The 27,768-nt window shown below is 57.3% G+C and overlaps 1 protein-coding gene across 2 annotated transcripts in view; it reads left to right on the top strand.

The window, feature by feature from the left end:
• COL5A1 (collagen type V alpha 1 chain) overlaps positions 1–27,768 on the top strand; it is a 207,906-nt gene that overhangs the window by 87,973 nt on the left and 92,165 nt on the right. For both annotated transcript variants that reach the window (XM_055350981.2, XM_055350982.2), the window contains exons 5-14: positions 831–962; positions 2,237–2,374; positions 4,239–4,478; positions 5,498–5,665; positions 6,073–6,129; positions 12,446–12,487; positions 12,718–12,780; positions 24,743–24,817; positions 24,991–25,083; positions 27,505–27,561. In XM_055350981.2, the coding sequence (XP_055206956.2) occupies positions 831–962; positions 2,237–2,374; positions 4,239–4,478; positions 5,498–5,665; positions 6,073–6,129; positions 12,446–12,487; positions 12,718–12,780; positions 24,743–24,817; positions 24,991–25,083; positions 27,505–27,561 (1,065 nt within the window). The remainder of the gene's footprint in view (positions 1–830; positions 963–2,236; positions 2,375–4,238; positions 4,479–5,497; positions 5,666–6,072; positions 6,130–12,445; positions 12,488–12,717; positions 12,781–24,742; positions 24,818–24,990; positions 25,084–27,504; positions 27,562–27,768) is intronic.

Below are 27,768 nucleotides of genomic sequence, written 5' to 3' on the forward strand. Positions count from 1 at the left end.
AGGTAGATGGATGAATGGGTTGAAGGATGAGTGGATAGATGGATAGATGGATAGAAGGATGTGTATGTGCAGACGGATGGATGCATGGATGGATAAGTGAATGAGTGGACAGACGGATGGAGGAGTGGATGGATAGAGGGTTTAATGGATGGATGGATGGATAGATGAATGGGTGAATGGATGGATAGATGGATGGATGGGTGGATGGGAGAATGGATGGATGGGTGAATGGATGGAAGGACTGGTAGATGTAGATGGATAGGTGGATAGATGGGTGAATGGATGAATGAAAGAGTGGATGGATGGATGGATGGGTAGATGGATGGAAGCATGTATATATGCAGATGGATGGATGCATGGATGGATGGATGAGTGAATGAGTGGACAGATGGGAGGATGGATAGATGGTTTATGGATGGATGGATAGGTGAATGGGTGAATGGATGGATAGATGGATGGATGGGTGGATGGGTGAATGTATGGGTGGGTGAATGGATGGAAGGACTGGTAGATGTAGAAGGATAGGTGGATAGATGGGTGAATGGATGAACGAATGAGTGGATGGATGGATGGATGGATGGGTAGATGGATGAGTGAACGGATGGATGGATGGATGGATGGATGGATGGATGGATGGATGGATGGGCCAGCCTAGCTTGAGTGTCTTTTGTGAGTGGCAGCTTCTAGGGAGAATGTTTGACTCTGAGGACAAGCTCGTCTTGTGGCTTGGTCTGGACTTTGCCCTGCTTCAAGGCATGGGGCTGTGTCTCCCAGGTCCCCATGCGAGTGCTCTGTGAGCTGCTTTTTCATGAGCGTCTGTTCTTTTCCAGGGTGACATCCAGCAGCTGCTCTTTGTCTCGGACCACCGGGCAGCTTATGATTACTGTGAGCACTACAGCCCTGACTGTGACACCGCAGTACCGGACACCCCACAGTCGCAGGACCCCAATCCAGATGAATATGTGAGTTAACTCTGGCTGGGATCTTGTGGGGTATGAGCAGACTACTTGGGATGGTTGGTGAAGGGACACATAAGCCATGGGACCCTTATTTTAAATAAATCCACTGGGTGAGAATTTGGAGGGACCTAGGAGGTAAACATTGGGATATCTGACTCACTTTACTAAATAGCACTGCCCAGAATGATAGGGTCACAGAGTTTGTCATCAATAACCCTCTCCTTTAACCTTTTGAACAAGCTCCTTGATGGTGAATGCCCAGTGCTCTTTCACCCTTGGGCTTGACCTTGATGGGGTGTTTGTGAGCACAGATGCCACAGGTGTCCCCCATGGACTCGATCCACTGGAGGGGCCATGTGCAGCTTGCCAAAGAGGATGGAGCCTGGGCTTGTCTACTGTAGAATGGCCAGCCCTCGGATCCCTTGAGTGTAAAGTGTACTGTAGAGTGGCAGCCACGTGCCTGACACCTTTGTCCCTCTTCCTGGGACCCGCCATGTCCATGGGCCAGCTGTCCTCCCCCTCCTGCCCCACACCCTCGCGGCGCTGCAGTTTTTCTTATTTGCAGTTCTTCCTATCACCTCTGCATGAAAATGCTCTCCCACGCCCTGGGCCCACTGCCTCTCATTTCTCATCTGTAATATTAAATCCTGTGTATTTCTCCTTGGGTCTTCCTTCTTTCACCACCAGTCAGGAAAGAAGGAAGGGTAGCTTTCAGGAAGCTGTGGGACCCCGTGGCCCAGGCCACATCTTACAAACCCCAGGAGGGGCAGGACAGAGCTCCCAGCCGAGTCCCTGCTTCCCCGGCCTCCTGCCAGGCTCCTCCCAGCTCCTGGTGTGGGAATGGGCTCAGGACGAGGCCTACTCTGTCCCAGTGAAGCCCTTCCCGTGGGGTCCCTGGGCTTTGAGGCTTGGGGCTGAAGGTCCGGCAGCCTGCTGGTGACATGGTGACGGCTGCACAGACTGCCATTCTGTTGGTTGTTCTGGCCTGGGTTCCAAAGGGCCAGAAGCCTTCACCTTTGAGGGCTCATCTTTCTCTGACTGCTCGAGGGGACCTGGTGTTCCCCCTGCTTTCTCTCTTGTGCTTCTGATGAGGCTGCGTCAGCTTTCCAAGGAGCTGGAGAGGGAGGAACCCCATCCGGGGACCCACAGGGAGGTTCACACCTGGGGCTGGACGGGGCGTCGTGGCATGCAGATCTGGAGGTTGCGGAAGGAAGGACAGCAGGCTGGTCGCTCTGCGGGCTCTGCTGCTTCCTCACGGGGCCGCAATTCGCTTTCAGTATACGGAAGGAGACGGCGAGGGTGAGACCTATTACTACGAATACCCCTACTACGAAGACCCCGAAGACCTAGGGAAGGAGCCCACCCCCAGCAAGAAGCCCGTGGAAGCTGCCAAAGAAACCACAGAGGTCCCCGAGGTCTGGGCTGAGTGGGGGACTGGGTTGGGCTGGGCCCCTCGAGGCCATGGTGCAGGGGAGGGCGAGGCCAGGAGAGGTTGTGTCAGGGTAGAGGGTTGGGGGCTGTCTGGTGAAGGTTGCAGGGGCAGCTCAGTGAGGGAGCCGGCTGTTGCCATCCGAGCTTTGCTGTCATGGGGCGTATCGGGCTTTCCGCCGTGAGGAGGACGTTGGGAGATGCAAGGTATACAGGGGAGCATCTGCCAGCATCTCTGGGCCCTGGCCCCGGTCCCCACCCTGTACCAGGCACAGGGCTCTAGCAGGCCCAGGATGAGTTTGGTTCTCGGGGTTCCTTAAGTGTAGGTGCAGCTGTGGTGGGAGAGGAGAGAGGAGAGCTCAGGGGCTCCCCCGGGGTGGTGACGCAGTCTGAGGTTGGCCTCGGGTCCTCCCCACTCTGGGCTGTCATCCCCTCACCTCTGAAATTGGGGAGGGTTGTGAGGGTGCGTGAGTGGCAGTGAGAGCCGGAGGGTCACACCTAGCAGGGCCTGGGCCCCGTGCAGGAGTGTGTATGGGTGGGTGTCCTCCTGGGGAGGAGGCTGTCCAGCCTCAGAGCCATTGTCAGAGGTAAAGAGGGTGGGGTGTGAGCATGGGTGGTGTGCGTGTGTGCATGAACGAGTGTGTGTGAGCATGTGGCATGCAGGAACGGGTGTGCATGAGCCTGCGTGTGTGTGAGAGTGTGTGTGAGCGTGTGTGCATGCGGGCATGGGTGTGCATGAGCCTGTGTGTGTGTGAGAGTGTGTGTGAGCATGTGTGCCTGCAGGCACGGGTGTGCATGAGCCTGTGTGTGTGAGAGTGTGTGTGAGTGTGTGTGCATGCAGGCATGGGTGTGCATGAGCTTGTGTGTGTGTGAGTGTGTGTGAGTGTGCATGCAGGCACGGGTGTGCATGAGCCTGCATGTGTGTGAGAGTGTGTGTGAGCATGTGTGCATGCAGGCATGGGTGTGCATGAGCCTGTGTGTGTGAGAGTGTGTGAGCATGTGTGCATGCAGGCATGGGTGTGCATGAGCCTGTGTGTGTGTGAGAGTGTGTGTGAGCATGTGTGCATGCAGGCACGGGTGTGCATGAGCCTGCATGTGTGTGAGAGTGTGTGTGAGCGTGTGTGCATGCAGGCATGGGTGTGCATGAGCCTGTATGTGTGAGAGTGTGTGTGAGCATGTGTGCATGCAGGCACGGGTGTGCATGAGCCTCTGTGTGTGTGTGTGAGAGTGTGTGTGAGCATGTGTGCGAGCATGTGTGCATGCAGGCACGGGTGTGCATGAGCCTGTGTGTGTGTGAGTGTGTGAGCGTGTGTGCATGTGGGCATGGTTGTGCATGAGCTTGTGTGTATGTGAGAGTGTGTGTGAGTGTGTGTGCATGCAGGCACGGGTGTGCATGAGCCTGCATGTGTGTGGGAGTGTGTTTGAGTGTGTGTGCATGCAGGCACGGGTGTGCATGAGCCTGTGTGTGTGAGCATGTGTGTATCCTTCCAGGGAAAGGTGACCTGGTCATCGCACATTGCTCTGAGAGCCTGGAGTGTTTTGCTACTTTTGTTTTTTAAATACTGAGATATGATTCGCCCTTTTCTGGTGTGTAACTGGGTGGGTTTGAGTCCATTCTGAGCATGCTTAGTGACTGGGGGCTTGCAGCTGGGCTGCCTTCTTCCCACTTGCTCTGCCCCCAAGCCCCATGGATGGGGGCGGCCCCTGCACCCAGTCTCTGGGCCTCTTGACAGGCCTGGGCTCCAGGCATTGTCACTGAGATGCCTGCACCCGGACATGCGGCAAGTCCCAGACCTGGCACCGCTGCCAGCCTCCTCCCTGACTCCAGCTGTCTCTGCCCTTGGCTCCCAGGAGCTGACCCCGACCCCCACGGAAGCTGCTCCCATGCCTGAAACCAGTGAAGGGGCTGGGAAGGAAGAGGACATCGGCATCGGGGACTATGACTACGTGCCCAGTGAGGACTACTACACGCCCTCACCTTACGATGACCTCACCTATGGCGAGGGGGAGGAGAACCCCGACCAGCCCACAGACCCAGGCGCTGGGGCCGAAATTCCCACCAGCACCGCTGGCACCTCCAACTCCTCCAACGTAATTTCTTTCCTTCCCATTGGTTTGGTCTGGGGCAGTGGGCCAAGGGCCAGGCCTGGGGCCACAATGCTGAGCTCCCTTCTTACTCCAGTTCTCACCTTGGTGTCCTCGGGTGGCCCCTGTGTTCCACCACACCCTGGCCCTGGGCCCTTTGCAGCTGGGTGGCGTAATACTTCCCAGGGGAGGCCATTGCTGAACAAGTTTGGAATCCCTGGTTTGCTGAGTTCATCTCAATGTTGTCAATTTTTTGCCTGGAAAATGGGTAGAATGACCCCAGCCCTTCCGTCTTTGAGGATCCAGGTGGAAATTGGATGAGGAGGGGGGTGGCTTGTGGACAGAGTCCCTGCCTGTGGCCTGGGTGTGGCCAGGCAGGATGGGGCTGGGAGCCAGGATCCAGACAAATACAGCGAAGCGGGAGCTGGGGCTGCCCTGGCTGGGACGGGGGCTGACTGTCAGCAGACAGGCCTGAAAGCTCTGCCCGAGACCTTGGAAAGTTAGTCCGCGTCTCTGGACCTCGGGGTTCTCCTTTCCAACATGGCACTGACAGTTCGTGTCTCTGGGGGCTGTGAAGTTTTCAGATTCAGGAGGAGTCTTGCATAGCATGCAGCACATGGCCGATGCTTAACACAGCCACTGTGTGATGCAGAATCTCCACTGCCAGAGAGGACACCTCGTTCCAGCAGGTCCAGACCCCTGCGTCTGCAGCACCGCACTGGGATGCATTATCGCAAGACCCTGGGGCTGTGGGGTGGAGCCCCTGCCTGAGCGGGTGCACGGGTGTGCCAGCTCCATGGTGTGCCAGCTCCGAGTTGTCAGACCTGGAGCCCTCAGAGGAGGTCTCTCCCAGAGGGGGGTCTCTGCCCAGTTGACCGGGTAGCCATGGTGCCAGCACAGGGCCTGATGGATCTGGGATCTCTGCCCAGTTGACCGGATAGCCACAGTGCCCGCCCAGGGCCTGATGGAGAGGCAGTGCCTGGTGCATTTGCGAGGCAACCCTGCGCCTTCCTCTCCCTCTGCAGCCAGCTCCGCCTCCAGGGGAAGGTGCGGATGACTTGGAGGGGGAGTTCACTGAGGAAACGATCCGGAACCTTGACGAGAACTACTACGACCCCTACTACGACCCCACCAGCTCCCCATCTGAGATCGGGCCGGGAATGCCAGCGAACCAGGATACCATCTATGAAGGGGTGAGAGGGTGCAGGCCCCCGTTCCGGGTGGGGCTGGGGGGCTGGCGGGGCATCATGGGGGCTCCTTTCCAAGAGCCTCCTCAGGGGTGGGGCTGTATGGGCAGCTCAAGTGTTGCATCCTATTCCCAAAACTTTATTTTTAAAGAGACCTCGGTGCCTCGAATTTGCTCTGAATAACGTGTGTATCGGAGCATACTCTCTTCTGGGCCTGTTTCTTTGTTAGTAGTCACATGGGCTCCCGTGGGCCTGGCCTCTGTCATGCTCCTGCCATCCTCCTGGGCCTGGGGAGATGCCCAGCTATGATAGTGCCCTCGGCCTTGTGAAATCAGGCAGATTTTGTGTAATCTGGACTTTCTTTCTCACTTTTCTCTCTGATTCTCTTTCCATCTGCCTTTTATCACCCCCAGATTGGAGGACCTCGGGGCGAGAAAGGCCAAAAGGGAGAACCAGCGATTATCGAGCCGGTGAGGACATTTTCTCATTCCCTCCCTGCGCCGGGGTGTCCGCTGCTTGGGGTCACAGCGGGATGTGTAGGGTGTGAACAGGTCCGTGGGCCCCTGCACCTGCGCGCACTGGGTCACTTCGAGGAACCACCTGGTCTCGTGGAGTCCACACACCACTTGTCCCCAGGACTTGTGAAGAATCCCCTTGGGTAGGGGATGTTCTGGACTGTGATGGAGGGGACGGGATAGGTGCTGATCAAAGCCGGTCCTGCACCCAAGCTCTGGGCATCTCAGTGCCGGTCAGTTTCACCTGGGATGAAGAGCAGCTCAGAGCTATCGAGGCGGAGGTGGAGTCCCCTTTGAGGGGTGGAGGAGAGGATGTAAATGGCCCATTCCCTGTAAAAGATGCGCGCGGCATTGGTAGGGAATAGTGAACACGTGGCCGTACCTCTCCGCGTCTGTTATGCAACCGTTTGGAGTAAGTTTACAGAAGCTGTTGAAACATGGAATACTGTTTATGAAACTTTATCAAGGGAATGAAATAAAACAGCACTGTGCTGAAATTCCAGCTGAGTAAAACCCAACTATGTTAGGTAATGAGATCACGGGTGAGTCCAAAAAGTGACTGTTGATAATGCCCTCAAGTGTGGGACTGTAGCGAGGACGTTCTAGATGCCCCTCCTGGGTTGGCACGTTTGGTGGGGGCCCTGCCCCATACTGGGGTGTCCTTGTCCCATAGGGGGCCATGGCCTGGCTGGGAGGCCTCCAGTTCTCCCTGGGGTCTCAGAGCCACTAAGGTCTTGACGCCCCGCCCCGCCGCCGGCAGGCAGGATGCCCTGTGATCAGCTGGGCAGGGAGTCCTGCAGCTGCATGTGGTGGGCACGACCGGAGAGCAGGGAGGAGCCAGCACCAAGGCCCACCCTGTCATGTTGTCCAAGTGCCCACAGGAGGAGGTGCGCGTCCTGCACCACGGCCAGTCACGAGGCTGGGGGCAGCTGTTTGTTCTGCTGCCAGGACTCAGTTCCTGAGGGCTGAGCTCAGGATACACCTTGGGTCTCCCAGAAGCCCCCTGACCTTGCAGTTCCCGGAATGTGCAGTCATGGTGACCCGCCACCCTACTGTAGAGCTGGGGACATTCTCTTGGAACCTTGACGGATGGCACTTAGCAGGCCTTTATACCCCTGGAATCTGTTTGAAGCCCGTGGACAGGGCAGATGGGATGTGTCCCATCTCTGGGGTAGAATTCCCAGGGTCCAGGGCTTCACCCCTTCCTGGCCTATGGAAGCATCTGGATGGCTCTTGTGGGGCTCTATGCCCTTGCTCCAGGCCCAGCCCAGGGGTGGGACCTGCCGGTGCCTACAGACACATCCTTTTCTCGGACCCCCTTTATAGTGCTCTCTGGGGGTCCAGGTAAGACAGAGCTTGTCTGAGGCAGAAGGGTCATGGGCTGCAGGGCAAGCGGGTGCAGAGGCATGAAAGGAGACTCTGAGGCCAGGATCCCCCTGCTCAGCAATGTGGAAAACCTCAGAGTCAGGCCTGGGCTCAGGGACCAGAGCAGCTGTGGGGAAGAGTGACTGCCGTCCACCTGGGCGGACTCACCCAGAAGCAGGGGGCTGCGGGCCTGTTCTGCTCTGCCCAAGGGTGTTTTCCAGAAGGTGAACAACAGCAGATGCTACATCCAAGGTCCCAGCCCCAAGCTACACTTGTTATTGAGAGGGGGACATCCGGCTGCATTTCCCCAGACTTGGCCCCCAGGTGGACTTGAGGTTGGCCTTGGGCTTCTTTTGTGCTGTCCCCATTGCTTCGGTGAAAGGGGGTCCTTGTTCGGGGAGGAAAATGGGATCTCAGGGTGGGCAGGTGCCCCTGGCTCTCCAGGATCCCAGTTCGGTTTCCCCTCCCCGCTCTGGGAGGGCCGGACTGAAACCTTTGAATGAGCTTCGTGTTGGCTCACGTTCCCGAGTAAGCTGGCTCTGTGAGTGTAGACGTGGTGTCTGGGCTCCAGGAGGGGGTTGGGAATGTGGGGTGGGCACAAGTTTTCCACTGCCAGGCACCCAGGAAGGCGGCAGTGGGCAAGGGTGGGCCAAGGAGAGGGCCGAGAGTCGAGGTGGCCCCACAGGAACATCATGGCTCTGGAAAGTCCAGTTCACCTTTGTTGGGAAAAGCAGCAGCCGTCTGGATGCAGTTAGGAAGGATTCCTTCCCCTGGGCCCCAGCCTGCTCCAAGTGTCCCGGGGCCTTTGGCCAGGCCCCCTGCAGAGATCACATAAACAGCTGGAATTTCTCAACCTGGAACATTGCCAGATATCCTTGGGTTCAAGCTGCACATAAACAGATGGCCAGGTCCTGGGGCCCTGCAGGCGTCCCGGCCCGTGGAAGGGGGTGTCTGTTGTCTGCCCCACCTGAGCTCCCTCTTGGGAGATGCATCTGTTCCAGGGGCGTGCCCAGGTCTTTCCCACTCAGTCCCGCTCCCTCTCATTGTCAGCCAGACCAGAGGCTCCCTAAAAGGACAGGAATCCACAGAACCGAGAGGAGACAGGTTCATCCTTATCCCTGTGCTTCCAGCCAGGAAGCCCCCAGACTCAGTGGCTGATTTTACCTGGGCCACATCCATTAGGGGCATCCAAATCACCATCTCCACTTGACACTGTTTTTTGTTTTTAAAATATGTGCTGTTTACCAGATGGGTGGACCCTCCATTGAGATTGTCTTGAGTTCTGCCAGGTCTGAGGTCTTTTATTTCTTTTGTTAAAATTGTATGCATTCGGCCGGGCGCGGTGGCTCACACCTGTTAATCCCAGCACTTTGGGAGGCTGAGGCAGGCGGATCACCTGAAGTCAGGAGTTCGAGACCATCCTGACCACCATGGCAAAACCCCGTCTTTACTAAAACTACAAAAAAATTAACCAGGTGTGGTGGTGGGCACTTGTAATCTCAGCTACTCTGGAGGCTGAGGCAGGAGAATCAGTTGAACCCGGGAGGCGGAGGTTGCAGTGAGCCAAGATTGCGCCACTGCACTCCAGCGTGGGTGACAGCGTGAGACTCCATCTCAAAAAAAACCAATTGCGTGCATTGAAGGTGTGCAGCATGTTTGATAGACTTACCCAGGCACAGACAGACACAGTGAAGTGATCCTGCACCCACCACCACCCCATAGCTGTCTCTCTTTCTTCTTTGTGGTAAGAGTGCCTAAAGTCTACTCTTTTGGCAAATGACATCTACAGTGCAATATCATTAACTATATCGAGGCGTTTTCCTCTCGTTCCTCTTTCGCCGGGTGAATTTTGAGAGTGGCGTCCGTGGTTGGGTGGGCTGGGGCGGGAGCGGGGCCACAGCTTGCCTGGGAAGATTCAGGCGTCCCCACCCTCAGGCGCATTCATCCAGCTGTTCCCAGCTTCCTTCAGACGCTGACCTGGGATGATCTGGGGTTGGCTTCCCTGCAAGGTCCCCGCCCGCGTTGCCCCAGTTCCCTGAGAAAAGCAATTTGCGTGTCTGGGAAGGCAGCTGCTGTCCCTGGCCCCTTGATGGCCAGTGGTTTCTCCCTTAATCCCAGCTCAGCCCTGGGCTTTCTCAGCTGCCTTTGTCAGAGAAGGAAATTGGAAAGCTGGCATCTTGGAGGCTGCTTGGATGAGCTCTCTGTGTACAGCACACACATGGGTGTCTCTCTGAGTGTGCATCTGTGTAAACACAGTGCAGAGCTCCCCAGCTGGGGCAGGATGGGAGGGGTGGGGAGATCTGCGTTCCCCCCAACCGGGAGTCCCCTCATCAGCCTGGTACCCAGCACCTCTGGTGACAGCCTCTGGTGGCCTGTGGCCTGGCTGGACATCTGCGGCCCCCCCAGCCGGGAGTCCCCTTGCCAGCCTGGCACCTAGCACCTCTGGTGACAGCCTCCGGTGGCCTGTGAACTGGCTGGACATCTGCGGCCCCCTGGCCGGGAGTCCCCTCACCAGCCTGGTACCCAGCACCTCTGGCAGCAGCCTCCGGTGGCCTGTAGCCTGTGGCCTGGCTGGATACAACCTTTGACTTGTCAGAAGTGAGCTGTCTTAGTCCATTGTGAGCTGCTGTTACAGCACACCACAGTCAGGGTGATTTAGAATGAACAGGACTTCATTGGCCCACAGTTCTGGAGGTCAGGAAGTCACATATAGAGGGACCACATCTGGCGAGGGCCTTCTTGCTGTGTCCTCACATAGCGGAAGGCATCGCATGGTGAGAAGGAGCGGGAGAGAAGGTGACTGCTGCCATCCTGTCATCAAGAGCCCACTCCCACCCTAACGAGCCCGCTCCCATCATAGCTGCATTCACCCATCCAGGAAGGCAGAGCCTGGTGATCTAATCACCTCCTGAAGATCCCACCTCTCAACACGGTTGCATTGAGGATTCAGTTTCCAACACATGACTTTTGGGGAGACACATTCAAACCCTAGCACATTCTGTCCCAGCCCCCAAATTCATGTCCTTCTCACATACAGTTTACATTCACTCCATCCGGTACCCGCATCAACTCAAAAGCTCAAAGTCCAGAGTCTCACCCAAATCAGGTACTGATGAGACTTAGGCTTAAATTATCTATCTTGAAGCAAATCCCTGTCCAGCTGTGAGCTTGGGGAATGAAACAAGCCTCATGCTTCCAAACTACATGGTGATGGGGAGAGGGACAGGTTCCCATTCCAAAAGAGAGGCATGAAGAAAGGGGTAGCAGCCCCGAGGAAGTTCAAAACCCAACAGGACGAACCTTCCTAGAATAATCTTTCACTTGGTGTGCCACCTCCTGGGCACACTGCATGGAGGCGGCCCCAGGGCCTCAGGCAGCACTGCTCATACAGCTTTGCACAGCAGGTCTCAGGAGTTGGAGCCTCGTCCTTGCTGCCCTCCCAGGCTGGCGCTGTATGCTGGTGACGCTACAGTCCTGGGGTCTCAATGGTGCCTCCACTTCCATAGATCCACCAGGCGTCATCCCAGGGAACTCTCTGCAGAGCCTCTGCCCTTGTGGCTGGTTTCTGCGCGGGACGCCAGGCTGTCCATGCCACCCTTTGACCTGTAGGTGGAGGGCGCTGTGGCCGCAGTTCCTGCCTTCCTTCCCTGAAGCTGCAGGATAATCAGTACCCATGGGTGTCGCCGAGGCCACACCCACACCCTCCAGAGCTGAGCCAGAGCTGAGCCAGAGCTGCCCCTGGGCCTGCTGGAGCCTTGGCTGGGCGGCTGACAGGTGCTGTGTCACAATGTGGGGAGCAGACACTTGAAGGGGTGCAGGGCAGGGAATGCTGAGTTCCTAGGTACCTCTTTGAAAATGTGGTCCCCCAGGTCCTAGCTTGCCTCAAAGATCTCTGGCTGCCTCGGGGTCATTCTCCATTGTCTTGTTGAGTAGCACCTGGCTCCCATCTGTCAGAGCAAGTCCCTTGAGGAACGGTCGCCCTGAAGTCGTCATGGAACACGGAGGACTCTTGGGGCATTGGGGGTGCCTGACCCTGGCGTTGCCAGGTCAGAAGTGGAGAGAGGAATCCCGCCCTGGGGAAGGGGTCGGAAGTGGGGGTCTCAGGGCAGGGAGCCCCATCCTGCAGGGAGCCCCATCCTGCAGGCAGCTGCTCCCACTGCTGCCTTCACAGCTGTCCACATTGCCTTTCCCAGGGCTCAGGCTGACCCAAGAGCCAGGAGGCCCTGTCCCCACTGGGGTTAGAGTGAGGCCTGGGTGTGCTTGAGGCAGATGGGCCCTGTGGTGAGGTGAGGGCCAGAGGAGGAGGGCTGAGTGGGCAGGTGGGCATGGCAGGGTTTCCCATGGGTTCTGGGCTGCTGCGTGCATGGGAGGATGCACCTCTTACCTGGAGGGAGGCGGGGTCTGGAGGTTGCAGCCCTGGGGCCTGACGGTGGTCCTGGCTGGGGACAGAAGTTCAGCCTGGAGCTGGGGCACCTATTTTTCCCTCATCCTTCCTAAATCCACCCGAGTCCCCTTGTCCTGGCATCCACCTCCTCCCTCGAGTGGCTTTGGCCTGGCGGACCTGCCTGGCACTCCCCTTTGGGGTGATGCAGGGAGCCTGGTGGTCTCGGCTCCTTTTCCTCATCTCGGCGTCTTCAGGTGCTTCTCGTGGCGCTGGTCTTGAGGGAGGCTGTGTCTGTCACTGGCCGCTGGCCCGGGTTGCTCTTCTGCCAGCGAGTGCTGGGAGGACAGCCACTGAGGCCCCACCACAGGCCCCCTTTGCAGTCTGTGCTCGTGACTCCCCAGGACAGCAGGAGCTGAGCCAGGGCCTCTTGTGCATGCAGCTGAAGGCTGTCCACACAACTGGCATCTGGGGTGTCGGGAGGGATGGGCTGCGGTCTCAGACGCCCTCTCTCTGTCTCCCCAGGGCATGCTCATCGAGGGCCCGCCTGGCCCAGAAGGCCCCGCGGTGAGTATCCGGCTTTATCCTGTGACTTGCAGAAGGTGCTCTTGGTGGGGTGGAGTTGGTGACACCCCTTATGTCTCCTGGATGGAAAAGAGGGGGGCTCTCCACTTTTGCAGATCCCCTGGGAGCCGGCGCTATCCCACCCCCACCTCTGCCTTGGTTGGCCAGTTGGAACTCGGACCTTGCCCTGCGGCCCCATCTTCTAACTGCCCCAACTTTATTTTTAATTCTAGGGTCTTCCCGGACCTCCAGGAACCATGGGTCCCACTGGCCAAGTCGGGGACCCTGGAGAAAGGGTAAGAGGTTGACTGTGTTTCCTGAGATCACACAAGGTGTGGGGCTGCCCATGCCTCCTCTCCACACTGTGACCCGAGATGTCCCTGCCTGTGGAGGTGACCCAGAGACTTGTGTCTTCAAATCCCCCCTCACCCAGGCACTCCTCACACCAGCCCCGTTCAGATGTTTCTGGGGCTGACTGTGGCTATGGGGAGAGTGGGGCCCCTCGGGGCCCAGGGAGCCTGCCAGTGCTCAGCCCAGATGGTGGCCTCAGGACCCTGCAGTTGTCCAGCAAACGGCCGCAGCAGCAGTAACCACAGCGGATGGCTCCGGGGCCTTTCCCACTCCTCGCCCCCGGGCAGCCACACCACGTGGAATTGGCCGCCCCCCTTGCTGGGTTTGGGAACTTCCTTGGTCTGGGTTGCACCTGGCTCACAGGCTCAGAGGCGTCCTCGGGTGTCCCTCGCCGCGGGAGGAGATGGAGGGAGAGCTGCTGCTCCCCGGCCGCCGCGATTTCCTTCTGACACCTGGTGGGCGCTCCGAGTACTGCGGCCTCCTGGTGTCCCGCGGGGCGGGAGTTTTCTCTTCCTGCTGTTGGAATGAATGTGGATTTGAGTGCAGAAGGGCTAAGAACTGATTCCTGGACGGCTGGGTTGTGGGTGGGAGAAACAAGGGCTGCGTGCGGGTGTTCGCGGGTGTTCACGCCAGGGCCCTGCCTGCTGTCCGGGGCAGGGTGAGGACCTTGTGGGTGTTGTGGTGGGTGGATGCAGGGCAGGGTCTGGTCGTGTGAGAAGGCGGTTCGTAATGTCCGAGCGCAGTGGCTAGGGATGCTTCCCAGGTTACTGCACGGGGAGGCGTTTGGGGAGTGTCTTGTGCAGTGCCTGGTGGCTTTGCAGCAGTGCTCAGGAAAGGCGGGCCAGGGCCCAGGACAGTAAGTCTTGGCCTTGGACCTGGAGGTTCTTACAGGTGCTCAGTACCCCTGGAAAGCTGGGGAGGGGCAGGACAGGTGAGGTCAGGCAGCAGGACGCAGGGGCAGGCGGCGGCAGCCTTCTTGGGAGCAAGAGCCGAGCCGGTGGGGATGCTTGCTTGGGGAGGAGATGGGAGCACTGAGGCCAGCCTTTGGAGGAGAAGGATTCAGATCAGCAATGCGGGAGGAGGTTGTTATCGTTCTGTGTGGCCGGGTGACCTCTGAGGGCAGTACGCATCAGATTGGGCCACACAGTAAGATTCTCTGCCACGTTGCTTTCCACGGTCAGGGATTTGGGGGCCCAGAAGAGGCGGGTCTTGCTCCACGGCAAGGGCCGTGGCAGGAAACGGAGCGGGGTGGGGACTTGGCTGGCCTCTGGAGCACAAAGCTTTCACAGCATCCCCGGCCTGGCAGCCACATCTCCAAAACTCCAGACAGGCAACAGCAAGTGGCCGCTGCTCTTGCCCAGCCAGGACCGGCCAAAACTCCAGACAGGCAACAGCAAGTGGCCGCTGCTCTTACCCAGCCAGGACCGGCATGGCTGGAGCTCTGTGCTGGGGGCTGCAGCCACCCCAGCTCACTCTGGAGACCCCTCCCCACAGATTCACGTGAGATGGGGCAACGGCCAAGCTCCCCCTCCGCAGAGCTGCCTGCGGATGGGCCCACAGGTGTGGCTGGGTTCGTATGCAAAGGAGAGTACATTGCATGGCACTGGGAGCTGTTTTCTCTCCCAGATGTAGGACAGGGTGGTACCCACAGGGCACAGATACCGGTTGACACACGGGGCACCCAGATGCTGACTGACACTGCCTCAGTGGTGTTCCACGGCTCCGTCTTCCTTCTATCCATCCAGCATACAGATTTGTACTGAGTCCCTGCAGGGCTGGGCACTGGTCTAGCCTGGGGATCTCAATGGTGTGAACCAGAGGGGTGCTGGTTCACACCTCACCACGCGGTCCCTGCCTTTGGGCTGATCCTGGCTTGGGAGTCACTGGTGGGTGGCCCTGCCAGTGCCTTGTGACACCGTGACCAACCCAGCTGCCGTGGAGGAGCCAAGGGCCCTGACTGGAGAATATCGTTGGTTTAGGAGCTGGTCCTCCTCAAACTCACATCAGGGTCAGGGAGCATGAGGACTGAGGTTGGGGTTGGCAGAGGAACCAACTCCTCCAGGGTCTGCCATCCGTGGAGTCAGAGGAGGGACCTGGAGCCCACCGGCCTCCCCAGCGCCCTCCCAGTGAAAGGGGTGCTGGTTCCAGGAGCTGAGAGCTGCCCACCCCCCTGGGTCCAGCTCCGGCCAGCCTTGTTCAGGAAGCCATCCCTGCTCACCGCTCAGCGCCCTCCTGATGTCCAGATCTTGCTCGATGCCCGCTAATCAGCTGTGAAAGATCACTGGCTATGGGGCGGGGCCCTGCAGTGCAGCCTGCGGTGGGCCGGGCTCAGGTGCCTGTGCTACGTAGGGGACGGGGCCCTGCAGTGCAGCCTGCGGTGGACCGGGCTCAGGTGCCTGTGCTACGGGGCGGGGCCCTGCAGTGCAGCCTGCGGTGGACCGGGCTCAGGTGCCTGTGCTACGGGGCGGGGCCCTGCAGTGCAGCCTGCGGTGGGCCGGGCTCAGGTGCCTGTGCTACGGGGCGGGGCCCTGCAGTGCAGCCTGCGGTGGGCCGGGCTCAGGTGCCTGTGCTACGGGGCGGGGCCCTGCAGTGCAGCCTGCGGTGGGCCGGGCTCAGGTGCCTGTGCTACGGGACGGGGCCCTGCAGTGCAGCCTGCGGTGGGCCGGGCTCAGGTGCCTGTGCTACGGGGCGGGGCCCTGCAGTGCAGCCTGCGGTGGGCCGGGCTCAGGTGCCTGTGCTACGGGACGGGGCCCTGCAGTGCAGCCTGCGGTGGGCCGGGCTCAGGTGCCTGTGCTACGGGGCGGGGCCCTGCAGTGCAGCCTGCGGTGGGCCGGGCTCAGGTGCCTGTGCTACGGGGCGGGGCCCTGCAGTGCAGCCTGCGGTGGGCCGGGCTCAGGTGCCTGTGCTACGGGGCGGGGCCCTGCAGTGCAGCCTGCGGTGGACCGGGCTCAGGTTCCTGTGCTACGGGGCGGGGCCCTGCAGTGCAGCCTGCGGTGGACCGGGCTCAGGTGCCTGTGCTACGGGGCGGGGCCCTGCAGTGCAGCCTGCGGTGGACCGGGCTCAGGTGCCTGTGCTACGGGGCGGGGCCCTGCAGTGCAGCCTGCGGTGGACCGGGCTCAGGTTCCTATGCGGCGGAGAAACAACATTTTCTCTACCCTCGGAGGTTGAGCATCTGGGGCCTCCAAAACACAGATTAACAAGAGAAGAGGCATACGATTTTAACACTTTTAATCTTCTATGCACGGGGGCCTCACAGACAAGAAGTAAAAACCAAAAAAAGTGCTTGGGTTCGGGAGCATATATACCATTTTAACAAGCGGCAATAGGATGTGGAGAAGTGGCTAGACCAAGGAAAAGGGGGTTTGGGCTTCGAGGGGTGACAGATGGTGGGCAAGTGACTGGGAACTCCATGGAGGAACGAACAGAAGATTAAGGTTATCTTGGCAAAGTCTGTTGATGCAGATTCACTGGGGGCTGGCCTCCCTCTCAGGTGATAAGGGGCGCTCTCCAAATCCTGATACAGAAGCAGAGGCAGGAGGGTGGGGTGGGAGGAGGGGGTAATGCCCTGCTTTTAGGCAGAAAGGGGGAGGTAAGAGAACTCTTCTTGCATCCATCGATTCTTATTTGGCTTCAGCAGAAAATAGTCGTTCTGCAGGGGAGTGGCGTGCTCTGTCCCCTCCGTCTGCTTGGCCTCCTGTGCCTCTGTCTGGGAGGGCCTTTTCCCTGGGGTCTGGAAGAGCCCTCTTCTCCCTGCCACTCCCAACCTCCCGCCTTGGGGTTCCCCAGCCCTTCCTCCCTTCCCCAAGGGCCGTCTAGCCGTGATCGGTTTGTGCCTTTTCTTCCTCACTGGATGGTGCGTTCCTCAAGACAGGCCTCACTTCTGTGCCCTTCCTCACACTCTGCTCCCTGTGGGCAGCCGTGGGCAGCCGTGGCAGTTGGCTGGGAGCCGTCTGTGCCCCTGTGCCGTGGCATCCCACTGGGCATCATGCAGCCCTGACCAGCTGCTGAAGTCCACACCCTGTGCCTCCACTGGCTGGCCCTGGGTGTTGCTTCCTTCACACACTCTGGTGAGCCCTGCACACTCTCCCGCTGCTCCCCTTGGATGAACTTCCATGCTGCATCTGCCTTCTAGCACCTCAAATCCTTTCTTGCTCTTGTGCCCACGGCTGCCCGCAGGGAGCAGGGTGCAAGGAGAGGCACAGAAGTGGGGCCTGCCTTAAGAGACTCACCATCCACTGAGGAAGAAAAGGCATAGACCAGGCATGGTTAGACAGCAAGAATTAATTAGTAAAGGCATTGGAGGAAGAGCTGGGAATCCCGAGATGGGAGGTCTGGAGCGGCTGTGTCCGGGTGGAGAAGGGGCTCGAACCATCATCCCATCCAGTTTCCCTCAGGTGACTGGTGAGGAGGTGCACAGCTGGGGCAATGTGCTAAAGCCCGCAGGGAGATAGAGGTAGACCTGGGGTTGAACTCAGATCTCCTGTGGCAGAAGGAAGGTGGCCACTCTTACTTTGAGGTTCAGAGGAAACCCAAGAGAGCTGGGAGTCCCCAAGTGAGCTGCAGGCCAGGTGGCCGTTACTCAGCCCCTCTCTGGCCTGGGTTTCTTGTGGGTCTGGCTTCTGTGCCACCTGCCAGTGCGTTTCTGTAGGGGCTGACTCTTTTGGGCATCTGGGAATATAGTGAGATATCAGTGGGTCTGAAATCATGAGGCTGTGCATTTGTGAAGTTTCCCTATGATGCCATGGTGGCAGTGCCGTGCCCCTGTGGGTTGCTGAGCAGTGTTTGCCCAGTGAAGCCCTTCCCTGGGCTCCTCGGGCAGGTGGGGGAAGGAGAGGGCTGGGGACCATCAGTAAAGATTCAGGTCCCAGTGAGTCCCACCTTCCATGGACTTCCAGGGCCCACACCTCCTAGCTCCGATAGAAACACCTGGAAGGCAGGCGCCACGTCTGTGCTGCTTGTGAGTGCCCCCTACATCCATTTGCGTGTGTGCCCCAGAGCTGGTGTCCACGGATATTTGTGCCTAAGAAATGTTCCCTGTGATCAGAGCGTCTTTGAGGCGAGTCCCTTCCTTTCCCTTCCCCGCGTGCCTCTCCAAAAGCCTTGCACCCCGGGCACTCCTATGTTTTAAGGCAGCTCCTGAATACCGTTCAGTGTTACTGTGGATTTGATTGCATTTTTCAGGATGCTGTGGCCAAACTCCTCCTGAATCTCTGCAGTCCACTGGAGAGTTTAGCGTTTTCATCTAGAAATAAGCTTGCTTACCGTCTGATTGACTCCCGGGAGCGCCAGCTGGTGTTGACCAGCTGCTCATCTATTGCTCTTAAGATACACTTCACACAGATCTTTCCACTTGCAGCATATTTATTATTTTTGGGTAGAGTAACGATCTGCTTTCTGGGTCTGTGGGCAGGTCCCATCTGCTGGGAGGCCTGGATCCTCCTCTGGGAAGCCCCAGGGATTCAGTATGCAGGTTTCTTTCCCAGCCACCTCAGGGTCAGAGTGGAGGCAGTTTCCCAAGCTTTCTCCAAATTGCCACACAGGGGCACCTCGTTCCCTGCACAATGGGATGCATTTGATGCCTTGGGAGGAGGCCACCACCCTTCAATGACCCCATTATGTGCAGAAGCAGCCTGGCAATAATGATGCTGCCCGGCGCTGTCTTATCAGCCCCTCGTGTCACTCAGCAGGGGCTCAAACCTTCTCCCCCTCTTTTTTATGTGTCCAGGATTAGCCTTCCCCATGGGATTTTGCGTGAGTGCGTTTTGTGTGCCTTGAAAAGTTTCGTATGTAAGCCATGCCCTGAAAAACAGCAGTCACTACCTCCCAGCCAGAAAGTGTGGCTCACCTCTACCTAACAGGTTCTGGTGTGGTCTCCCCAGGACCAGCCTTGGGGTGATGCCCTGCTGTGCCATCCCCTCCCCGTGGCCTGCTGGAGCTACACCCAGGGTGCGATAGGACACAGGCTAGATCACTGGCAACATGACAAAGAGAGCAAGTCCACTCACGAGCACGCAGCTGCTGTCGGACTCCGAAGGAGTTAGCTTCGAGAAAAGCTGTGGGGAAGAAGCGAGCAGCATGGGATTCATTTGCTTTCCTGGCTCCCAGGCTCCTGTGGATGGGACACGCCAATCCAGTCTCTCCTTGTCTTTAGAAGTGTTCAGGACATCTTGGCAGAGCTGCTCAGAGAGGTTCACACACACACTCAAGCACACATGCTTGCACACTCACCCACACATGCACTCACATTCACATGCACTCATGCACACACACACTCATGCCTACGTGCATGCACTCATGCATACATGCCCACACACTCATGCATACATGCACACACTCAACCGTATATGCACACATGTACACACCCACACACGCACACACTCATGTGTACACGCACACACTCGCCTATACATACACGTATGCATGCACAGTCACCCACCTGCACACACTCATGCACACACCCATACATGAACACACACACAACCACACATGCACACACATTCACATATACATGCATGCATACACACTTACACATGCACACTCACCCACACCTGCATACACACTCATGCACACACTCACCCAGACATGCACACAGGTACGCTCACACACATGCACACACATTCACACATGCATGCACACACTCACCCATACATGCTCTCACACAGTTACATGCACTCACACACCTGCACACACACTCATGCACATGCTCACTCATACATGCACACACATACACCCACACATGTACACACACATTCACACACTCATGCATGCATGTGCACTCATCCATACACACGCACACACATTTACACACATGCACTCACCTGCACACACACTCATGCACATATGCACACACCCAGGCGTGCACATGCACACACATCTACACACGCACGCATGCGCTGTCTGGGTTCACCTCCACACGGTGGCCCTTCCACGGAGGCTGGTCTGCAGGCTTGTGTGCCCGCATCCCCAGCAGCCTGGTCGTGAATGACTTCTGGCCATTTTGAGTCACATTTACCTTCAAAGCTTAGTCCCCTGAGGCCACTGATAGGAATCTATCCAAGCCTCAGGTGCCCTACCAGGAGATCAGTGGGAACTGTGGTTTTCTCTGCTGTAGCCCTGGAGGCAGTGTGTGTCTCCCAAAGCGAGCTCAGTGTTGAAGATTCATTGGAGGGTATACATTATCATATGGAAAAGAAAATCAAGTACAGTTTGTGGAGAGAGAGGTGAAGGGAGCAAAGGCCTCGGGACATTTCTAGAGTGAAGGGACAGCTGGCAGGAGCCACATGTATGGCGCCAAGTGCACTATGCTGTGGGACCCCATGCAGGGCCTGCCAGGGTGTTCATCACGGTTAGTTAGTGGCAATGGCTGGGTGAGTCCAGGAGTCTTTCTCACGTGGGCCCCTTAAGGCCGCAGGTCTTACCCAGAGCCCCAATTATTGGTGGCCTATGGCTAAAGAGCCCCTCCTGTGGATTTTCTGGTTGTTAGTTCTGGTTGAGGGGTGCGGTCTGAGGCGTCAGGCCTCTTGATAAGGCCCCGCTTCCAGTCTTTTAGATGGGCCCTAGGGCTCCTGGAAGAGTGTCTGTCTAGCTCTTGGAAGGGGCTCAGTAGGAACCCTCTCAATGAATGAACGAAAGGTGAGTTCATTTCTTTGGGATCCTCGGACAGTTGATGACCAACTTGGGGTTTAAAGCAACAGGAATGTCTTCTCTCTTAGTTCTGGAGGCCAGAAATCTGAAATCAAGGTGTAGGCAGGGCCGCATCCCCTCTGGAGGCTCCAGGTGAGGGTCTTCCTCACCTCTTCTGGCTCCTGGTGGCCACTGGCCGTCCTCTGCCCCTGTAGCTTGCTGGCGCATCTCTGCAGTCTCTGCCTCTGTCTTCACGCAGCCCTCCCCTGTGTCTCTGTCACTGCCTCCCCTCCTCTTCCCTTACAAGGACTCATCATTGGATTTAGGACCCAAGATCTCATCTCAAGATCCTCACTCCCATCCTCAAAGACCCCAAGTAAGGGCACAGTCACGTGTTTCAGGACCTGGATGTACCTTTGATGAGGGACCCTTCAGCCCACTGCACGTGGTCATGCACGTGTTCTGCACAGCCAGGAGATGTCCAGCAGGAAGTGACCACTGAGAGCTTCTCCCGGCCACTCCCGAGCTGGGCCTGCCCAGGGTTGGGCCTGGACAGAACCACATGCACACAAAGGTTCTGGAGAGACGCCTGCACACTGCCCTCCTGCTCCAGCTCTTTCCGAGAGTGGAAGGGAGCTTTTCAACACAAAGCCTCCTGCAGGCCTACAGCTCCTCCCAAACCTGCCACCGCCATGAAGAGAAAAGGCTCAGAGTTCTCTGCTCACTGCTTTGACCCAAATCCCAGCCTGGAAAGAGGCCTTGTGCCTCTCCCCTGAGGTTGAGCCGAGGGTCTCGTGGGGACAGTTTCACGTGCTGAATCTGCAGTGGCAGAGGGAGCCACTTTGTGAGGCATCTGGTCACCCGGCCACATCGTCTCTGTGCAAAGGACACCTGGACGTCCTCAGGAAAGAAACCCTGTTAGATACCAGTGGTGCCTTCATTTGGAAGTAGGCACCTGATTTCTTCACCTGGTATAGGTATGACACTGAGAGCCCTCCTGTGCCAGAGCCTTCAGAACATTGCTGTTTGACCAAGTTAGGGCACTGATTTGGGGGCCAGCTAATGGAGTAACAGGAAAATACATGCAAATAGCAAAGGCAAGGTGGGATTTCTTATTTTGCCATATTTTGCCTGTGGCTGGAGCCAAGCAGCATCCGCATGACCTGTGTGTGGGCCTGCTGGAGCGTTCCCTTGGTGTCTGACACCTGCCTTGTCGCAGACAACAGCCACATCACTGGCCCATGCTTTGTGTCATGAAAATTGGAAATGTGACTTTGAGGTGTAGCCGTGTCTTTCAGCCCAGGGGTCAAAGTCTTTACGTTAGAGACCGCAGGGCTTGGCAAAGGCTTGCTGACAATGTTTCTAAGTGATAGCAAATGCAGGTTCATGTTGGTGGCCATGAGGACTTGTGTCAAATTTGAACACTTCGGAAGGGTTCATGGGGGTGGCGACATTCTTTCCTTTCTTCTCCACACTGTCTCCTTCTTCTAGGACTTCACGTTATCCTTGTTCATCTACGTTCCCATTCTTTGGAATTGTTCCGGGTGTCGGTGAGAGGCAGCATCAGAGGGAAGTTGCTTTCACAGTCTGGGGGTTGGATTTTCACCACCGTGGCTTAGAACAGGCAGGAAGGATGCTGAAAAGAGGGTCTTTGGAAATGGACAGCAGTGGACAAGGAGTGGCCTTGAGGAGACTTCCTGGCTTCCTACAGCAACACCATGTGAGCAGGAGCATGCATGCACAGACACACATGCACACACATGCATTCCCACACAAACGTACACATGCATACACACATGCATTCACACACATGCACACACGTACACATTCATATGGACGTTCACACATCCATACACATACCTGCATATGCATGCATACATGTATTCACACACACATGCATTCATACACACATGCATTCACACATTCCACGCACATGCACACACATGCATTCATGCATACATGCATTCACACATGCACACACCGCATGCACACCCACACACATGCACACATGCATTTACACATGCACACACATGCCTTTACACATGCACACACATGCCTTTACACATACATGCACATGCACACACATGCATTGATAGTCACATACATGCACACGTATGCATTCACACACATGCACACACATACACTTACATCCACACATACATGCACACACACTTACACACATGCACTGCACAGACAGCAGCTTGTCCTTGGGAGATACTGACCCCAAATCTTAAATGCAGGGTTTGGTTTGGAATTGATTCTGACACAGGAATCTCAGCTGTAAGTGGCTATCAGGATTGGATGTCAATGACAAAACCTGGGCGGCAAACATGTTCTGGATCTTTATTTTTTAAACACGATTTTTGTCTTCTGAGAGTGCTTTCCAAAATGGCAGTTGGGAGCAATTGGGCAGTATCCATTAGCAATTCAGAAATATACACATATATACATTCTTTGACTCAGCAGCACTGCTTTGAGGGACTTACCTAGTAGAATATGTTAGCACGTCTGTTGGGCAGTGTTTGTCATAATGCTAACTGGAACCAATCCAACGTGCATCGGCAGAAGACGGGTTAAATAAACAAGGAGTCCATTGTGCCTGGGAGATGCAACAGATGTTGCCAAGGAGATCTACAGAGATAGGCCATGATTTCAAGAGCAAATTGCAGAATATTTAGGGACAGTATCATTAAAAAGAAAGAGACTGGGCGCGGCGGCTCATGCCTGTAATCCCAGCATTTTGGGAGCCCGAGGCGGGTGGATCACGAGGTCAGGAGTTCAAGACCAGCCTGGCCAAGATGGTGAAACCCCATCTCTACTAAAAATACAAAAGTTAGCCCACGCTGGTGATGGACACCTGTAATCCCAGCTACTCGGGAGGCTGAGGCAGAGAATTGCTTGAACCCGGGAGGCGGAGGTTGCAGTGAGCTGAGATCATGCCACTGCACTCCAGCCTGGGCAACAGAGTGAGACTCTGTCTCAAAACAAAACAAAACAAAACTCTGAAGCCACACAGCCTCATAGTGATGAATGTGTTAGTTAGTGTGTCCAGCATGTGCATCTTCATCTTTGCCTTTGCACTTACAGAACTTGAGCACTGGTTACATCCGGAGATGAAAAGGGACTTTTCACTTTCACTGTATAAATGTGTACCTTAAGACATTTCACAAGAAATGGAGTTACTTCTGCAATAAAAAGCAACCAGTAAAGAAAAGGCAGGCAAGTTTAGGTTCAGGCCCAGATGGCTCCACAGCCTTCTGGATAGTTCCAGAAAAACCACTCAGGTTCTTGGTCTTCCTGTCTGGGAATTGGGAATCCATCATGGGTTTCCTGGCAGGGAGCGTCTCACTCGGGTGGTGTGAACACACATGCTCAGTGTAGCTGTTGCTGATTCGGAAGACTGCAGCCAGTACCCATCCGCTACACTGGAGTGTAACTGGAGTGTAGTTGGTGGAGGCTTTTCTCACTGGGGAGAGGGGGTTAAGCTCCAGTCTCTATGCAAGACAAGCCTCATCTACTTTAGGCCAGCTGAGAATCTGCTTGCTTTTGTGAAATAGCTTTGTGATCAAATATTATTTTGAAAATAAATCATCTTACTGGTTTTACATGCATATAGTGGTCTGAAGCTGGCTGGAATTAGTCTAGAGAATCCAGTCCTAGGTATGTCTTTGTGGCCAGGTTGGCTGGGCATGAGGAGGGCACTGTGTCGTTTACATATAAGTGGGTTCTTGAAGTTGCTGTGGCTGAATGTGTGCTCTGCTGTGTTGCGTGTCCGTCCACGCAAGTGGCTGCTCCGTCCTGTCTTCCATCTGAGCAGGCACAGGCGGCTCGCTCGGAGCCCATTAAGGACAAGTGCCCACTGGGCACAGGAGGCACTGGGCCTTGAGCCTGGAGTCCTTGTTTCCTGTTGGGTATGGAGACCTAAAAGGGGCGTTCCTGGAGCGACAAGAGCCTGACACTGCCTCCTCACCTTCGGGCTCCTTGTCTCTGCCTTGAGGCCCCAGAGGACGCCTGCTGGGTCTCTGGATTTCTCTACATCCAGCTCAGACCTCCCTCCCTTCTTATCCCTCCCTCCAAAGCCTTTCCAATCCTCAGCCCACAGGCGTGCCCCTCCCTTCTCCGGGCAGGGGTTTCTGAAACATTCCTGCCACGGGGTCTCACAGCTTCTGTGCGTGTCCAGTGCATTTCCCGGGTGGGCCGCTTCTCCGACGCCCTCATTCTCGCTGCAGCCCAGCCCTGGCCTGGTTGCCCTCTGACTTGTCTCTCTTGGCCTCTTGTCTTCAGGGCCCCCCTGGACGCCCAGGCCTTCCTGGGGCCGATGGCCTGCCCGGTCCTCCAGGAACCATGCTCATGCTGCCCGTGAGTACCCTCATCGGTTGGAGGTGGGGAGGCAGCTGGGGCAGGTGGGATCCAAACCAGACCCTCTGAGGCTGCGCTGTCACTGGAGAGGCCTGTGGGCCCCGTCTCAGTCTGCGGTCTTGCCTGGGTGCCACGTCACTGCTCCCAGAGTGAGCCTTGTCTTACACTTGCAGTTCCGGTTTGGAGGTGGCGGCGATGCGGGCTCCAAAGGCCCCATGGTCTCAGCCCAGGAGTCCCAGGCGCAAGCCATTCTCCAGCAGGCCAGGGTGAGTAGTGCTGGGTCCCAAGAGGCCTGAAGGGGACAGAGCCCAGCCCCAGGGGCCAACAGGAGTGAGTGAGTCAGGCTCAGAGCCCAACTTGGAGGGAAGCAGCTGTCTTGATCCCAGAATGCCTGCTTGCCGGGGTCAGGAGCTGTGGGAGCGTCCAGTCCTCACTGCCCAGTAGGGGCCCCGAGAGCATGTCAGTGTCCAGTAGGGGCCCCGAGAGCATGTCACTGTCCAGTAGGGACCCCAAGAGCGTGTCACTGTCCAGTAGGGGCCCCGAGAGCGTGTCACTGCCCAGTAGGGGCCCCGAGAGCGTGTCACTGCCCAGTAGGGGCCCCGAGAGCGTGTCACTGCCCAGTAGGGGCCCCGAGAGCGTGTCACTGCCCAGTAGGGGCCCCGAGAGCGTGTCACTGCCCAGTAGGGGCCCCGAGAGCGTGTCACTGCCCAGTAGGGGCCCCGAGAGCGTGTCACTGCCCAGTAGGGGCCCCGAGAGCGTGTCACTGCCCAGTAGGGGCCCCGAGAGCGTGTCACTGCCCAGTAGGGGCCCCGAGAGCGTGTCACTGCCCAGTAGGGGCCCCGAGAGCGTGTCACTGCCCAGTAGGGGCCCCGAGAGCGTGTCACTGCCCAGTAGGGGCCCCGAGAGCGTGTCACTGCCCAGTAGGGGCCCCGAGAGCGTGTCACTGCCCAGTAGGGGCCCCGAGAGCGTGTCACTGCCCAGTAGGGGCCCCGAGAGCGTGTCACTGCCCAGTAGGGGCCCCGAGAGCGTGTCACTGCCCAGTAGGGGCCCCGAGAGCGTGTCACTGCCCAGTAGGGGCCCCGAGAGCGTGTCACTGCCCAGTAGGGGCCCCGAGAGCGTGTCACTGCCCAGTAGGGGCCCCGAGAGCGTGTCACTGCCCAGTAGGGGCCCCGAGAGCGTGTCAGTGTCCAGTAGGGGCCCCGAGAGCGTGTCACTGTCCAGTAGGGACCCCGAGAGCATGTCACTGTCCAGTAGGGACCCCGAGAGCATGTCACTGTCCAGTAGGGACCCCGAGAGCGTGTCACTGTCCAGTAGGGACCCCGAGAGCGTGTCACTGTCCAGTAGGGACCCCGAGATCATGGGGACTGTTTGGGGAGTTTCTCAACAGTTCTTCATCCATGCTGAGGGTCCGGTTTCTAACTTTACAAGGGGCTTCTGGGCCCCTCCACCTCTGACCCAGTCAGCCCACCTTCCACCGTTGGTGACCTTTGCCTCTGTGCTACGCCCTCTGCTGGGATCCAGAAGTGGAGCCGGAAACCCACGTGGCTCCTGGAAGGGGCTGCCTGGGCTGGAGCTGGGCTCCTCTGGGAGAGAGCCCTTGGGCCCCAGAGCCCGTCACTCAGCCTGGGGGGTCCTAAGGAGCAGGGTCCGCAGAGGAGCACTTGCCTCCCTATTGTGAAGTAGCTCATTAGTGGCCTGTGTTTTCTATAGACTTGGCTCCGGATTGCTGATTGCCTACGATAGGTGTAAACACTGCCCCGTGGGGCAGGTGGGTGGGTGGGTAATCCTCCAGCGAGTGCAAGAAAGCTGCTAAGTAATCCCTTGTTTGAGAAATATTTATGCAGCTCCCACAGCAGCCAGAGTAGATGTTAATGATCAGAGTGCTTAGGTAATTACAGGACAGTGTAAGCACAGAGTCGTTACCATGGAGCAAATTGCCTGAATGGTGGAAGGTGGTGTGCAGCAAACCCCACTACCTGCCACTGGGTTTATGGGCTTGGGCCTGCCTGGCTGGCCTTTTATCTTGTGTATTTTAATTGAAGCTAAATGGGTGATAGGCTATAAGATTTTATAATGCAAAACAAAATCTTCTAAAATTCAGATGGCATCTGCCAGGGAAACAGAGTCACTTGGCAGCTGCAGAAGCGGCTCTGTGGGAAAGCGGTGGGCCCTGCACTGGTGCAGGTGGGGGCCACATGCAGATGGGGCAGGTGGGTTCCTACCCTCCCAAAATACTTCCCCAGTGGCTGGGAGTGCTTGAAGCGCCTCCCATGTGAAATAAAATATGTCATGACTGAGCTTGAGCTCAGGTGTAAAATGTACTCCCTATGCCCAGAGTAAGAGGCTTATTTCTGACCTAGCCAAGGGTGATGGGCTGGGAGCAGGCCCTCTCTGTGTGGGCTGGAGAGACAGGAAGGAGGGATGAGGCCCGTCCCCCAAGGGAGGAAATGGGGACCCACCGGCTTGCACCTCTGCATGTCCCACATCACTCCTATGGATGCTGAGAGCCCCATCGAAGTCGGGGGGGGGGCCCTTGGGGAGTCATCAGACCTCCTTTTCCAGAGTCTCCTGTCCCTTCTCTGTCCAGTCCGCCCGTTCCCTCCTGCCACATCTCACGGCTCAGGCGCCAGCAAACCGGGGCACTGCTGCTGGGGCCCTGTCTCAGCGTGTCTCACTTTCCTTTGCAGTTGGCACTGAGGGGACCAGCTGGCCCGATGGGTCTCACAGGGAGACCTGGCCCTGTGGTAAGTCACTGGCAAATCTGAGAGCTGGGCGTGGTGTGGGGATTGGCCCACTGCCTGTGTCCTTGGCAGACAGTGGCAGGTGGCCCTGGGGTCCTGTGGACACAGAGCGGCCCTTGGTCCAGTGCCTGTTCCCAGGAGGGTGGCCAGGGGGACCAGGGGCCTCTCTCGGTGCTGCTCCAGCCCCCTTGTTGGTGGGGGGTGGGGATG

Source organism: Gorilla gorilla, chromosome 13 (genome assembly GCF_029281585.2).
Source record: "Gorilla gorilla gorilla isolate KB3781 chromosome 13, NHGRI_mGorGor1-v2.1_pri, whole genome shotgun sequence".
NCBI classification, from domain to species: domain Eukaryota; kingdom Metazoa; phylum Chordata; class Mammalia; order Primates; family Hominidae; genus Gorilla; species Gorilla gorilla.